This window comes from Phallusia mammillata, chromosome 2 (assembly GCF_965637545.1).
Source record: "Phallusia mammillata chromosome 2, kaPhaMamm4.hap1.1, whole genome shotgun sequence".
NCBI lineage: Eukaryota > Metazoa > Chordata > Ascidiacea > Phlebobranchia > Ascidiidae > Phallusia > Phallusia mammillata.
In genome coordinates, this window is record NC_137253.1 from 22203042 (window position 1) to 22219334 (window position 16293).

General features: G+C 39.0%; 1 protein-coding gene across 1 annotated transcript; it reads left to right on the forward strand.

The window, feature by feature from the left end:
* Positions 1-5722: 5722 nt before the first annotated feature.
* Positions 5723-13843, forward strand: LOC145213157 (ATP-binding cassette sub-family C member 4-like). Its single transcript, XM_080081391.1, has 28 exons — positions 5723-5833; positions 5931-6051; positions 6110-6319; positions 6403-6492; positions 6554-6717; positions 7355-7480; positions 7556-7694; positions 7771-7881; positions 7955-8092; positions 8186-8284; positions 8346-8537; positions 8639-8851; positions 8909-8977; positions 9040-9151; positions 10048-10118; positions 10253-10425; positions 10483-10622; positions 10873-11019; positions 11083-11162; positions 11228-11378; positions 11501-11620; positions 11691-11908; positions 12336-12536; positions 12833-12991; positions 13069-13158; positions 13291-13463; positions 13532-13637; positions 13697-13843. The coding sequence occupies exons 1-28, from the start codon at positions 5727-5729 to the stop codon at positions 13841-13843; spliced, it is 3867 nt and encodes a 1288-aa protein (XP_079937517.1). The 5' UTR covers positions 5723-5726.
* Positions 13844-16293: the final 2450 nt, after the last annotated feature.

Here is a 16293-nt window from a genome sequence, read left to right on the forward strand (position 1 = left end):
TACTTGCTTTTTCAATGACGTCATTTGTCATTGACGTAGGGAAGCAGGATAGTTTGGCTTTGATACGCAGTTTGCCAAGGCTGGCTCTGAAATCATCGTCACGTTCGTTTAAGCGCCGTAGTCGTTTTGACTCTCCATGTATAATGGACTTAAAAACGGAAGGAGGGTGGTGGGACCATCCGTTTAAAAATCGTCGGCCGGTTGCGGTGTCTTTGACGTAGTCTGTTGTTTTAAATTTAAATTGATTCTGTCGGCTGATGACGTGGTTTACATCCAGAAATGGAATATACCCCTCGGTTTGGGCGGTTGTTAGGTAGTTGTGGGTTATTTCCAAACCGTGAGTGGCAAACACGCTCTCGATACCCCTAATGGTTGTTCTGAAGATATCGTAGCCAAAACAGAGATAAATCATATCGTCAATGAACCTCATGAACAGTTCTGTCTTTTGTATAAAGCACGCTGCCTGCACCATGATATAATGAACGCCAATGTTGGCGAGCGAGACAGAATGGTTGTCACCAGTTACGATGCCCTTTTTCTGAGTGTAAAAATTGTCCCCGTGTTTGAGGATGGCATTTTCCAAACATAAGAATGTTAGTTCGATGAGGTTTTCTATACTATGTTTGCTGAAGTTGCTCTCCGTTGCAAGCGCGTCTTTAAGCGCCGCACGCAGGTGCGACCGGTCCATGTTGTTGTAAAGTGATTTGACATCTGCTGTTACGATAAACAGAGGCGTATCCGCAAGTTCTTTTTCAATTGTTGATGTTCTCTTGTCCTTCCAATTTAAAAGTTCACGTAAATAATGAGAACTGTCCCGGCAGTACTCAGGAACAACGGCTTGGTTGTATGAGACACTTATTGGCTTTAACAGATATTCTAAGAACGCTGTAATTCTGGACATGGGTGTGTGACTCAGCGATTGCAGCAACCGAACAGGTATTTCACTGACGTCCATCTCTACCAGTTGCTTCAAACCCACCTTGTGCGTTTTGAACAAGGGATAGGCGTATGAAGGTGTACAACATCAAAAGTGCTTAGCCGAGGGGCCAGGAACATGTTGATAGCTATTTCCCTTGCATTTTATACCGAGTGTGTGCCATAGCATTATGTCGCTTAAAACGTTATCTCTGTGAAGGTTTATGATTTTTTCTTCACACTTCTTTTTGGCCCGAGAAAGGTTTCCTAAGTATACTTCAGAGGAATATTCCAGCTTGACGTGTGTTTCGAGCGATTTTTCCATAACCTGTTGGTAGTCTTCATAGTCAATGATTATGATTTTGCCATCCTTGTCCGATTTGCAAATGACAATTGTGTGGCTTGATGTCAGGTGAATCAGCTTGCGTAGACTCCAGTTCATGCTGGTATTAAGGTTGCATCGTTGGTGATACCGTTGCATTACCTTTGTTCCTAATTGACGCAGCTTGGCGAAGGCAATATCACCGTAAACTTTAATGGCGTCACCAAGAAGGTCTTTATGTGGTCTGGAGTATTTTTGCACTTTTAGTTTTTCGGGTATCGCTGGTTCTTGGTGATTTTCTTCGAACAGTGAACTCCACTCGAGCCTCCGAACATGTTGGTAGGCATTTAACCACTCGCGATTTTCAATTGTTTCCGTCCACCGTGGTGTAGGAGCGAAATTGAGACCGTAACTAAGCAACAGCTATGATATGCCACCATCGTATAAATGCAAAGATTTGTTCAAGAACGTTTGTTTATTTCGTATGAAAATTTAATTTTTCGGTTGTCCTTATTTTTGGTTTCAAGTCGATGGCAACCCTGCTTATAAATAAACATAGCAGGAAAACTTCCTGCCTAGTTTTTGAGTTCGTGTTTGGGAGTAAGTACGTACCATTTTGTACATCAGGGCGCATGTCGCTGCCCGAGATAGAAAAAAACAAGAAACGTAAAGGCGATTGCAATTGCAGCCATGCCTGCGGAATACCAGTAAGCATGAGTCAGCGGTATTTGACCAGAGAAGTATTGCAACAATCTACCGTTCAGGAATGGACTTCATACCATGAAAAAAATACACCATCATTTGAAGGCGCTCTGTAAAAAAAACTCAGTTTTGGTGTAACAGTTTTGCGAAAAGCCACCATTGCAGCCAGGATGCATTGATTGCAGCTCGGATTAAATCAGTTTTTTTGCCCAAGGACAAACTCGCTTTTAGTTGCAAATTCCAACTTATAAAACAACATAATTATCATAGGCATAAGAAGTAACCATCGCACAAAGTTTTAAATATGCTGAAGAAAGTTACTTTTTAAGGCGATCCCAAGGTAGCAGTAAAGAGTTCTCCGTATGCAAATGGTCAAAATCTCTCTCCTGAAGGTCACATTTGTTGCCCCGTGAAAACAGTTCGTTCATTCGCCTAAAAATATATAGTAAATTAGTAAAAAGTGCTGTTTGTTTATGGGTTAGTTTAGCTTATGTTTCGACAAAAATAACAATGCTCATTTTACAAATGCATTTAAACCATTTTTTGTCATGACTTACAGTGGTCACCAAACTACGGTCCTCGAGGTCATTTTATCCGGCCCGCGACCACATGCTTTGGTTTGCCTAATCGTATTCATAACTTGGTAACATTAAAAAAATAATCTAATCTGTACGAAAGTTTTCCTTTCGCGATATGTAGAATTGATAATACCTAGTTTCGTGGGATTACAAAGCCCAGGATTAATCCAAAGCCAGTTTGTTACATCACAGACATGCAAGACTACAAGCGTTAATTGTGCGCAAACAATGGCCTTCTTTGGTTACTTGTGACGGAATATAACAGCATTGCTCGTAAGATTAGACAAATTATATAATTTAACAGTTGCACCACCAGACTTAAAATGGGATTATAGAAAGACCATATCTTGACGCCCCAATAAAAATCGCCTCACGGGCTAAGTTCGAAAAGACGGCGCTAGGGCATCTATATGCGGTTTGCGCGAATCATTATTAGACTTATCCAGCCCGCAGTGAAAAAAGTTTGGTGACCCCTGACTTACTAGAATGCAATCTTGTGAAGGATGTTTGATGTTTGTGACGTCATGCTGCTCTGTCTCATGCACATTTAACAACCAATCAGCCTTCTTTGCAATCACATAAACTTCACAAGGATTAAACTTTTCATGTTGGCCGACAGCCAGGTAACATGACACCCTCACTAATGTCTATCGTCACGTGCTTTCACAGTATCTATTTCAAAAGTGTTAGCACGCCTTCTTGCCTTTTTCTCTCCTTAACTGGATTCTGTCGTGTTTTCACAGTTTTTCACAGGTCACTTTTGCTGCAATTGTTCCAGCCTCAATTTCTTTAGAGCATGTGTCGCACAAAACAACCTTTCCTGTATCTAGTTTTAGAGATTTGTTAGGCAACAGTTCGAACATTTTAAATTGGATTGGATCCAATTTCAACCCAATTTCTGTTTTTCCTGCATCACACTTGATCAAGCCACAGCAGTCTGACCTTTGAGTTTGTACTGACTTTGGCGTTTTCCCCTCAGGTCTGCGAATGGTGCAAAAATCTTGTTATTGTTATCTTACGGTAGGGGTCACCAAACTACAGTCCGCGGGCCAGTCTTGGCCCTCGAGGTCATTTCATCCGGCCCGTGACCACATTTTTTGGTTTTCCAAATCATATTGATAACTTTGTGAAAATAAATCTACTCGATACGAAAGCCTTCCTGGCACGATATGTAGAATTAATTTACCTAGTTTCATGGAATTACAATGCCCAGAACTGATCCAAAGCCAGTTTGTTACGTCACAGGCAAGACTGCAATTGGCAATTGTGCACAAACAATTGCCTTCTTTTGTTACATGTGACCGTTTATACAAGCACTGCTCGTACAATTTGACAGTCGCATCACCGTATTAAAAATGGGATTGTAGAAAGACCTTAATCATGTGCTGGTGCAAGCAAATTTATGGGCCCTTAGTCGATACGAGCCAGAAGCAAATTGGTTGACAAATGGTACGGTATTGTAGCCTACGTTACGGTGTTGTACGTTACGATATTGTACGTTACTGTGTTACGCTCCATCACCAGAGCGGAAAACTGTTTATCGCGTAGATTTATCGCAGTGCCATTTTTCTAACAGGAGTAAAAACAGTTTAAGACTTCACTGCTTTATATTTTGTGATTGCGTAGCGTAGGTGATTGATATGTAAAAGCGGTCTTCCATGCGCTACGGTGAATAGGTGAATAATTAAGTCAACTTTGCTTGAAAGTTGCGGAAGGGGTGAGAATCATTCGTTTATTGTCAGGGCAGTTTTGATAATTATGAGCCCCTTAATTAGACCACATGGGCCATGGAGCGGCGCACCGGCTTCACCCTCCTCTCGTGGGAACATAGTTGGACAAGGTGGTTAAACCAGTACTTTCACCTTTTGTGGGTTGTAAGTTAGATATACAAAAATGATTTAGCTGCTGACAATAATCGTTGACTTGGCCAATCTTTGCCCATTTTAGTTTCTCAAAAAAAATTCTCATATAGGTTCTTTTTTTCTCAGATACGCACGACCACCATAATGAGCCTTAGTTTTCGGCAGTTTTCGAAAAAAATCTTGTGCCTTTTTGCAATGTGAGGTTAAGTGTTCCAATTGATGCGTGTTTCTGTGTTTAAGTTGATACTTATGGGGTTTCAAGCAATTGCAAGGCTTCGAAAGAAATAAACAAATTTTTGACCCGGTAAAGTAAAAACTTTAGCAAGTGTTCGTTGCCAAATCGTTGATTTAGAAATCAATATCAAGTTAAGAACCGGTTTCAATCCAACTACGGCAAACGTAGAGAATAAGCTAAAATGATAAACGTATGTATGCCCGGAAAACGAGTTAGGTCATAACAAAACAAAGTGAAGACATGTGTTCAAAACTCTCACATTTTATATTCGAATTGTAATAACATGACTAAGGTTTACTTAGAGGTATGAACATAGTCATAGCTTTCCTTTACATACGGTTTTATGTGCGTTAGTCAAAGCCTTATATGTCATGATAAAACGGAAGTTATTACCATACTGACAAACACTGTCATGGGCGCCGGCAAAAAAGTTGAAAAAGTTCGCAAAATTTCGACTTTTTATGTATTATTACATGGATTGATTACAATATTAAGTTATTATAATAAAGACATAAATGTACAAAAACCTAAATTATGTACAGTAGTGATGGATCGCCTAAAACATAAAACATTCTACACTGGAATAAAATCCTTGGTTTGAAAAGCAACAAAACGACAAGACGTATGGAAACAATTAACCCCTGAAACTTAAAAAAGGCAAACATGTTTTTGACAGAATATGTTAAAATCGAAGTAAATTGAAATTTCAAGGGTGGCCAAGTGCCCACTCTTGTCCCTACCTGCGGGCGCGTATGCATACTCGTTGAATGAAAATATTTGTCAATTTCGCAATTATTTACACTGTACGTTTGCAATTGGTATGTAATTGTTTTTCATTGATGTAATAAGGCAGAGATGAAGTAGAAAATTGGGTTGATTCTGATCAGTTTCGACATGATTTCCAACAACAAGAAGAGGAAGGTACCGATTAAAAGAAACAATGTTTTCGCCTTCTTACTATTCTGGTAATGCGCAATCAACGATATTTTTTGACACTTGTGTATTAGCGTTTGATTTATGGTCATTTATTTAGCATTTATCAAAGAGAAATTTATTAAGCATCAAAGATTTATATTTGTCATTCATGCTTTACCATGTAATATTTAAGGTGGATGAATGACCTCTTTCATCAAGGCTATAAGAAGAAATTAGAAGACGAAGATCTGTTTGAATTGGAAGAGAGCAACACATCTTTGAAACTTTGCGATGAATTTGAAAAGTGAGAAGCTTTACTGACTTTTAACTACTTTTTAAGCGTTCCTGGATTTAACCAAAAACATTTAAGGCAAAATAAAACCGTAAAAAAATTATTGCAGAAACTGGAAGTTGGTCATGAAAAATGCAAAACAAACCGGAAAACGTCCCAGTCTTCTGAAAGCGATTCAAAAAACCTTTGGAGTTCGTTGGTGTCTTTACGGCTTACTTGCATTAGTTAAAGTACGTAAAGCAGTTTAAGAAAAAGTAACTTACTTTTCAACTTAGCTCATTTATACAGGAAATGATGGCGCTTGTCACTCCATTTCTAACAGCGGGTTTTCTTCGTTTCTTTGAAAACCGTTCTACAGTAGCGGAGGCGTATCTCTTTGCCGTTGGTATAATTCTCACGTCGTCTATCGTAGCTTTGATGCACCAATGGTATTACTATTTGTGTGGAATCTTGGGCTGGAATCTTCGGGCGGCCACATGTGCACTTATGTACAAAAAAGTACGTTTACTCTAAACATTGACTTTAGTCTTATAAAACAAAAAGAACGTGTTCATGTACATATAAAGATTTGTTTTTCGCAGACAATCCGATTGAGCCAAAAGTCTCTAACCACTACCACCACTGGGGAAATTATTAACTTGGGTGCCACTGATGTCCTACGATTTGACTTCGTAAGTAAGTGGTTTATATAGTTTAGCATTGATAAGCAAACTGTTTTGCGTTTTACTGTAGTTGCCCCAGTACAGTCAATATATTTTCATCGGACCAATTATATCGATTGCATTTGTGATCCTTTTGTGGCAAGTTGTGGGAGTTTCTTCTCTTGTTGGATTTCTCGTCATCGTAATAGGGTTTATATGTTACAGCCTCACTGGGCCTTGTTTTGGAAAACTGAGGTATGTGTTAGGGCAGGGGCGGGCAACATACGGCCCGCGGGCCGGATCCGACCGCGACTGGATTTTGAGCGGCCCGCAGACAGTTTCCGGTCTTACATGATAATGTGGCCCGCGGCCAGATTCTGCCGCAATCCCCCACTACTTGCTTACTACGTCAAATTATAGTTGTAACGGACAGTAACAGCAAAAAACTTTCCCGCCATTGTTACCATTGCACCATACGCCCATTGTTACGACATAACTGCCAACCTTGTGTGTAGCCTGCTTTCACGGTTTCCTTTGTTTCCACACGTGTAGCCTAGTTAGTGTTTCAGCAGTATGTAAGTCTGTGGTGAATGCATTAAATTTAAAGTGGTGAATAATGTTATGTTATATATCAGTTAGATTGTTTGGACTGTATTGTAATTGTGACGTTCTTGATTGTATTTGGTTTAGGTGGTCAAAAATCCGTTTTAAATCACTGAACAATAAATAAAGGTGGATAAATACGCGATTAATGCATCGATTCAGGAATCCGGCCCGCCAAGTACTTCATTTTCCCATATCAGGCCCGCCGACTGGAGAAGTTGCCCGCCCCTGTGTTAGGGCATGACTATTCACATTACGGTTTATATATCAAAATATGCCTTCATCAAAGAAACAAAACTGCTCTACGCACCGACAAAAGAGTCCGCATGATGAATGAAATCGTGTCAGCAATGCGAGTTGTGAAGATGTACGCTTGGGAGAAGCCATACGCAAGTCTGATTGAGACAATGCGAAGGTTAGTAAAATGGTCTAAAGACTAAACTTATAGACGGACGCTTACCAGTAACACAAACACATGTCAATATTGTAGCAATGAAATAGATAAATTGCTCCAATCATCTTACTTCCGAGCATTGAACATTTCAAGCGTGCACATTGCCAACAAAGTCATGATATTCGCAGTGTTTGTTGTGTACGTGTCCTTGGGAGGTCGACTCGTTTCATCTCAGGTTTGCTAATAAGCTGGTTTATTTAAGTTTAAATGAGGAACGGAAAAATTTGCAATGTAATCGTAATTGTTTTTAGGTGTTCGCGGCTATAACCTTGATTAATATCATGAGATTTTCGACCGCAACAATTTTCAGCTGGGGTGTCGAATACCTATCTGAATCTATAGTAAGCATAAGACGCATAGAGGTAATTGCTGCTGCTGCTGGAAATTTATAGCGCACAAAATATAAATCAAATAAAATTAAGTCGTGCATTTCAGTCATTTCTTTTACTTGAAGAAAAAGCAACTACAAAATGTTCGATTTTAGATGATAACAAGAAAAACGCAAACTGTAACTCAACAAGTATTGTATTTGAGAACTTTACGGCTGCCTGGGATGATATTAACCTGACGTATGTTGCAGAAGTAAGTTGTTAACAAACTTGTAGAAATATCCGATTTAAATGTGTCAACTGAATACAGAATTTACATGTATTCATATTTTTTTAGAATGGAGACGCAACACAAAGAAAGACGTTGGAAAACATCAACTTACAAGTGGATGACACAAAACTGTTGACTGTAATCGGCCCAACCGGCAGCGGAAAGGTTCGTACATTACAGAATAAAAATATACTATAAAAGCAACAAAGTTATTACTCTCATGCAGTCTTCACTTCTCAGTGCAATCTTAAGCGAACTTCCTGCGAAAATAGGTCGCGTGAAAGTTCATGGTCGTATTGCATATGTTGGTCAAATTCCTTGGGTTTACTCCGGGTCAATCAAGGATAACATTCTGTTTGGTGAAGAGTACGAACCAGGGCGTTTTAAGGCAGTTGTTGAGGCCTGCGCTTTGACAAGGGTTCGTGAAATTTGTTGTCTTTGAAAATTACATATCTGCTTCAGTAGTTAGATTGGAAAAAGTTCTTCATGTTGGTAACCCAGTCTTTTGACTGCTTTTAGGACATTCAGTCACTTCAAGACGGCGAGAACACTTTGGTGGGTGAACGTGGGGTTACACTGAGTGGGGGTCAGAAAGCCAGGGTGAATCTAGCAAGAGCCGCGTACCGAGAAAATATTGACATTGTATTGTTGGATGATCCATTGAGCGCGGTTGATTCCAATGTGGCAAACCACCTCTTCCATGAATGCGTTTGCGGATATTTGAAGAACAAGGTATATATAGATCATTTCTAAGTAAATGGTAATATATACGATGCTCATTCTTCGCAGATCAGAGTTCTTGTTACGCATCAGTTGCCGTTTGTAAATCACGCTGACTCAATACTCATACTGAAAGAGGTATAACCATTTTCTTGTTTGAATTGTACGCATGCGGTTGCACGAACCAGTTATGCGTTTAGGGCTCCGTGTCACATTCGGGAACTTACAAAGAGCTTCTTGCTGACGGAACGGACTTTGCAGCGTTGCTAAAGCGTGACGAAGATGACAAAGCAAACTCCGAAGAAGGTCAACGTATGCTTAATCGTACTAACATTTAGTCTCAATTGTAACCAACAAACCACTTAAAATTTACTAAGAAAAAAACTGTTCGAAGAACTGCCGGAAAGTTTCTATGTACATGACATATTGTTATTTAAACTTTTCAGCAAAGTTCAAACTTAATTAACAACACTGGCGATGATAACAGATAAAGTGGTGGTGACAAACAATATATTTTGTACACAAGCTCTCTGGCAGTGATGTTGTTAGTTAATCTAATTTTAGTGTTCATAATCCTTACCTTAATGTGCTTAGAAGATATTTTAAGGTTTCGGATTTATTATTTAAAGTTGCATCCAATTTGACTTAAAAATCTCAAAACATATTGTGACCGCTGCTTCTCATTGAACGGGCCGGACAATCGGTTTGAGTGGGGCTTTCGCAAATATTTACCGTACATAAAGCGCTTTCGCTCAGAGTTGCAAGCGGGCCCGAAATCTGAGCCCGAACCCGGCCCGAACCCGAAAGTATAAGCCCGAAGCCCGGCCCGAACCCGAAACGTTTTTGAGAAGCCCGTTTAGGCCCGAAATTTTGATTGACAGGCCTATCCACGAAAGCCTTGCAACAAAGGATGAGAAAGAAAAAAGATAAAGACAACAAACACAATGAACAATAGTAGACAATGAGGTAAACAATACGTTTTAGAGTAGGGTGGGCATTAGGTCAAAGCCAGAGAATTGTTACTAAAAAGTGGCGGCAACGGAACTTAAAGTAAGGCCCGTTTTGAGCCCGTTTTCTGACAAATACCTAAGCCCGAACCCGGCCCGAACCCGAACCCGGCCCGAAAAGCCCGGCCCGACTTGCAACTCTGCTTTCGCTGCACGTTACAATCATTGCACGCCACAGACACGCGTTTACTTGCAATTTAGGTCAAGAGCCATTGAAAACCTCTGAATATCTTTTTGCTGAACACAATAAGGAAGAAAGCACCAACAAGGAGGTATTGCACTAATTAGTAGAGATCTTAAATGTACGTATGTCAGGGTACCAATGTCCACAGCTGGGATACGAGCAGTTCGCTTAACTTTATTTTTACGTTACACACCCTACTTTAACAATTTTTTCACATGTTAGGTTGATTTTGTTGCTGTCGTCAAGGATGAAGAACTAAAGGCACAAGGAAGTATTGGGTGGAGGTCTTACGCGGATTATCTAATAAACAACAAGTTTACATTTTTTCTTGTGGTCCTACTTACAATGATCAACCAAACTTTGTATGTTCTGATTGATTGGTGGATTTCCCAGTGGTAATGTGAATTAGTTTACAACCTGTTGAACTGTTTTTTATGATCTTTAATTAACAGGTCGTCTGCCTTTGAAAGTTTCGACACGAATTACACCCATCCGAGAGGAAACCTCACAGCCACTATTGTCTCCACTCCCGCCAATGTGATAGTTAACAATAAATTTTATATTCTGATTTTGACGTGTAAGGCCTACTTTGGTACATTTTTTATATAACATACTCCGGATGTAAGCGGCGAACGAATGGTGTATGCTGCAAACACATACTAAGTTAAAAAGCGTAGGAGCTTATTTAAAATAAGAAAAAAATTGCGAGATTATCTAGAACATGTTTGACGAGATTCGCGTGCTAACTCTCTGACCATATTTTAACTTTTGCAAATCATACAAGACATGTGATCGGCTTTGGGTCGGAGAATTTTCTAAACGGCATTATTCTTTTTCTCCAGACCTTCTTGTTGGCTTTGTTGTCACTATATCTATGCGTTACATTGTTCAAGTGCATCATTTGCTGGTGTCAGGAAAAGTTATGCACGACAAAATGCTGCAATCATTATTTGAAGCTCGGATTCGCTTTTTTGATGTAAACCCTGTCGGTAAGCAACATAGAATTCTATAGTTTTTATTGTCCGTTTACAATTGCGATTCTTGTAACGCAGGTCGTATTCTAAACCGTTTCTCCAAAGATTTGGGCCAAGTGGATGATATTCTACCTCGATTTTGTTTGTTGTTTTCTGCTGTGCGTTGATTTGTTCTGTTTTCTTTTTAGTAAGACAACAAATAATGGCAATATATTTTATCCAGTCATTTGGAATTGTTTTCTCAAGTATGATTGTTGCAGTGGTTGTGAATTACTTTGTCATTATTCCCGTTTTACCACTTTTGATTTACTTTTTGTGGCTGCGACAATACTATGCCAAGACATCACGTGACATAAAGCGGATGGAGGGAGCAAGTAAGCGCTTGAATCTGGTAAAAATAATATGCGCGTGACCGCCATTGGCTTAAGCGTTTGAACATTTTTTTAAATTTACCTTTAAACTTAGCACATCCATTCCAATTAACTGCTGTTCACAGACAGAAGTCCGGTGTTTTCTCATCTAAAATCAACACTTTACGGTTTGACGACAGTCAGAGCTTTTAAAATGCAAAGTGAATTTGAAAGTGATTTTCACCAGTTACAAGATTTTCACAGCTGTACGTATTTCAAGTTTTCAACATTCACAATAGTTTCCAACATTTGTGATTGGTTTTGTTTTTAAAACAGGTGCTTGGTACGCATTTGTTGCTGGATCAAGGTGGTTTGGGTTGCGGTTAGATTTAATTGGATCCCTGTTTGTCGGGGCAGTGATGTTTTTGTCGCTGATTACTGTGACAGTAACAGATTTAAACGCAGGGCAGGTTGGACTTGCTGTTTCTTACGCTTTGCTTGTAGTCAGGACCCTGCAGTGGACAGTGCGGACAAGCACCGAAATCGAGAACCAGGTGATCACGCACTGCTGATAATTTGCATCGCAACTAGTTAATTGTTTGCAGGAAGTATCTCCAAGGAAAATGTTAAGCATGGTTTTACCCAGCGAGGGAAGGAATTTGCTTTAATTTATACATGTGGTTTGTAAATATGTAAACTTTAGTTTTGGCAATATGTCCTGCGAAGTAGATAAAATACCTAATTTTAAATGATCCTTGAATTGATTATAATCTACTATATATTCAATGGGGGGGGAAATGAGGAATTCGTCAAAAACGGTTGGAAACGACTGGTTTAATTTTCCATTGAAATTAAGCCGTATTCTGCCACCGGTTTTTTTCATAAAGCCAACCATAATGCCGCTGATAAAACGAGTAAAATATTTTAAGGCTTTTAAACATTATTTGGGTAAAATTAGGTAATATTGATATCTAATCACAGATGACGTCGGTTGAACGGATCCAACAATACCATAAACTTCCACGCGAGGCGGCCCATCACGTACCTCCAGTTGATACAAGTCTTCCCATAGATTGGCCACCTAATGGAAAAATAGAGTTTTGTAACTTATCATTTGCACACTACGATGGAGGTCCTAATGTCTTGCACGATATTTCGCTTGTAATCTTTCCGCGGGAAAAGGTCAGTCTTCCAATTAAACCATGTATAAGCTTGCAGTAGTTATTTGATGTTGCAGTGTTTTCAATCTACTTTCTGCAATTGACTTTGATTAATAGCCCCAACAAGACATTTAAAATACACACATTAAGACATAAAGCCGAATGCTGCTAAATTCAAACAATTTATTTGCGACAGTGCACGTTGCAACGGTGGTATCAATGTGTTTATTTTACGCCATTGCGTTACAACCTGTTCTTTCTTCTAAAGTACGATATTTGACATTAGTATTGCAACACCTACCTTTTTGCTTGTTTTAGATTGGAATTGTAGGAAGAACCGGGGCAGGAAAAAGTTCGTTTATTTCTTGCTTGTTTCGTTTGAACGAGTTTGCATCAGGTAAGATTGTAATTGACGACGCAGATGTTTCCAAAATGGGATTGACTGCCTTGCGCTCATCCATTTCTGCTATACCCCAGGTATTTATGGGCATGGCGTAATGTAAGTTGATTTTTATTTTTACATAGCCCGGAATATTTTTTTAATCTTATTGCAGGACCCAATTTTGTTTGCTGGGACCTTGCGTAACAATCTTGATCCATTCAGTGCTTATTCCGACTGTGAACTTTGGACAGCATTGGAAAAGGTTGTTACAGACGCCAGTTTTAAAACACATTAAATCAGGCCATTTCCTGGAACGCTAATTTTTGCCAAACCCACTAACTCTAGTTTAAACAGCTTAACTTCTATCAAAAATTCTGCACGTTATTTAAAATAGGTAGAAATGAAAGAAACCATCGAACAATTTCCGTCTAAACTTGAAATCGAGCTTGCTGAATCAGGATCAAATTTCAGCGTCGGTCAACGACAACTTATTTGTCTCGCTAGAGCAATTCTTAGAAAGAATAGAATTCTTGCAATCGACGAAGCCACAGCAAACGTCGACTTAAGGTTTGTTTGCTTTTCCCAAGCGCATTAACCAAAACTCATTTGACATTACAGAATATTTGACATTGTAGAACAGATCAACTTATTCAAAAGACAATCCGAAATGCGTTCCATAATTGCACAGTCATTACTGTAGCTCATCGAATCAACACTATAATCGACTGCGACCGTGTCCTGGTTTGTTTATTAAAATGCTTACACAAATTTACAATTTTATACAATTCGATGTGTTTTAGGTTTTGCAACAAGGTAGGGTGGTCGAGTTTGACGCACCACATACACTATTGCTGAAACATGACAGTGTATTCAGTAACATGGTGGAAGCATTTGGCACATCTGAAAGCAACAAGTTGCACAGTGCAGCTGAAGAGGTACAGGCCTAAAACAGAGTTCCAACATTTCACATTTTGTTTTTATTTCTTAAACCAGTGCTCCAATGTTATGAGCACTTCCACCCGTCTATTTTTCGCAGTAGTATTGATGTGAATAAACACTAGATTTTTTTTACTTTCATTTTTGATTCCAAAGGTAATTGCGGTATAGAAGTATATTGATGTGGACAATGCAAGTCGCCTAGACCAGGGCTTCTCAAACTGTGGGTCGCGACCCCAATTGGGTATACCTTCGTACATTTATTGTTTACTACATCAGGGATGCACAACCTTGCTGCGGCCGTACAGAGACTAGTCAAACTGCTCTAAACACATTTTGTTGATCTTAAACGAGTATTACCAGCCAAGTAGCCATATGTACCAGACTTTTTTATGTCTATTGTGTGCAAACAATGCGAAAAAGCAGATACCACAAGCGTCACAATATAGATTATGACGTCATAAAAGCTAAGACTGTCAATTTGTGTGTCAAGTTAGAAATTAATTTAGGCTTTTTAGGCGCCATTAGATAGTATATGTATATATATAATGTAAGTATTTCTTTACATCAGTAATTTTAAAACACAAGCAAGTAGGCTATAAGCGGCCGCTGGTGAAATAAAGATCTGTGATGCGGCGTCATAGCGAAAAGGTTGTGCACTCCTGGCCTAAACCCATCGAGGGGTCGCGTAGAAATTTTTGTTTTAAAATGGGGTCGCAGAGCACGAAAGTTTGAGTAGCCCTGGCCTAGACCAAGCAAGCGAACAAATTACCTGATAACTTATTATATGTTATGACAACGAAAATGATGCTTTCACTAAAATAATTTTGCCTTTCATAAATAAATCAAACCGTAGAGACGCCACTTGTTTGAAATCGTAAATGTGAAATTGAAAAATGGTAAAGTGAATATTTTGGTTAAAACACACTTTGTAGGAGCTAATGTTGAATTTTGTTGACGATATGTCGTTTGATTGGTTATTTTTTATTACCGTCAACAGTATCTCTGCGGTCATAATATTTAAGTGTTATAACAACGTTGGCATGCGACCCACAACAAAGAGTTTTTCTTGTTGCGGCCCTAGTACCGTTTTGAGTTGTGCAGGCCTGCTGTACGGGATTTATCGTAGTGCGCACGCTTCAACCATCGCTGTTGTTGGTTGTCAACTAAAAATGACAGCAGTGAACGTTTGTACTGCGATGCATTATGAATACAAGCTTTCTGACAGATGCGTTTATCGTTCAAAAACACATTATGTTTATCTTTCAAACGTAAAGGGAGTTGTTTGCATTGATAAAAGTTATATTTTTTGTTTTAGGCTTTCAACGAAAGGTGCTTGAGAGCGCACCAATGAAGATAACACCGGAAAGAATATCATTCAAATGCTTAATTCTCGCTGCTTGCTGTAAAAAGGCATGTAACAATTGGCTGGATTAGGTCTTAAAATATTAACCAAAAATTAAGTTGCTGTTTTTTATTACGCTCCCAATACATCTAAATTGCTCTTCTCGCTTCGTCACCGACACCTTCCGCAATAAAAAAAGTCGGTATTGGTAACCCTTCCAAACCTTTTCGTAACCATAGTTTTAATATCATTTGGAGTACACATTTTAGCTTTCAACCAATCACAGGACACCTTGATTTTAAAGTGCATGATGTGCAGCTAAGTGGAATAAAGCTTATCAAAAATAACGCGTGCGTATTTTTGTGTGGCTAGTGTCAATACAGCGATACGAAGCAGTAGGCTATATGCCAATGTCATAAATCTTTTGAAATCCTTTGCAAGTCATGTTAGTCAGCGGTATGGTCACAGAAAACGAGAATTTTTGGAGAAACAGTACCAAGAGCTGATGGGACAAGCAGCCTGAATATTTTGGTATTTTTGAATAATAGCTGCAATCGGGAAAAACAATTCGCAAATTTATTATTTTAGGTATTGCAACAAGGCAGAGTTGTCGAGTTTGACGCACCACATACACTATTGACAAAACGTAATCTGAAAGCAAAGCATTGCGCAGTGCAGCTGGACAGGTATGCTGTAGGAATAACCTTCCTGAGGTAAAGTTTTTACTGCTGAGTCATGTGTTAAAAGCTTGTTATACCCCATCGTTGTACAGTTTTGTTTCATGCGCATTAATACAGAAAAATTTCTGCCATGTCAGAATTGAGTTGAATTACGTTTCAAAGTAAGCATGAAAATGTTTAATTTGCTCAAAATTTCTACAAATGTAGTTGAAGTCTAGTCATAACCCAAATATTGGAGTAATTTTTTAACGAGCAACAACCAGGTGCTTAATTCATTCATCGAGAAACGGAAGATTGCGATCAACGATTCGACTAAAGCAGGGGTTCCCAACCTTTTTTCGATCTCGTACCACTTCGACGCTTTGTACTGCCACGCGTACCACTTCTTGCAGAACAACTTATTTGATCGAATCATATTTTATTAAGAATAATAATA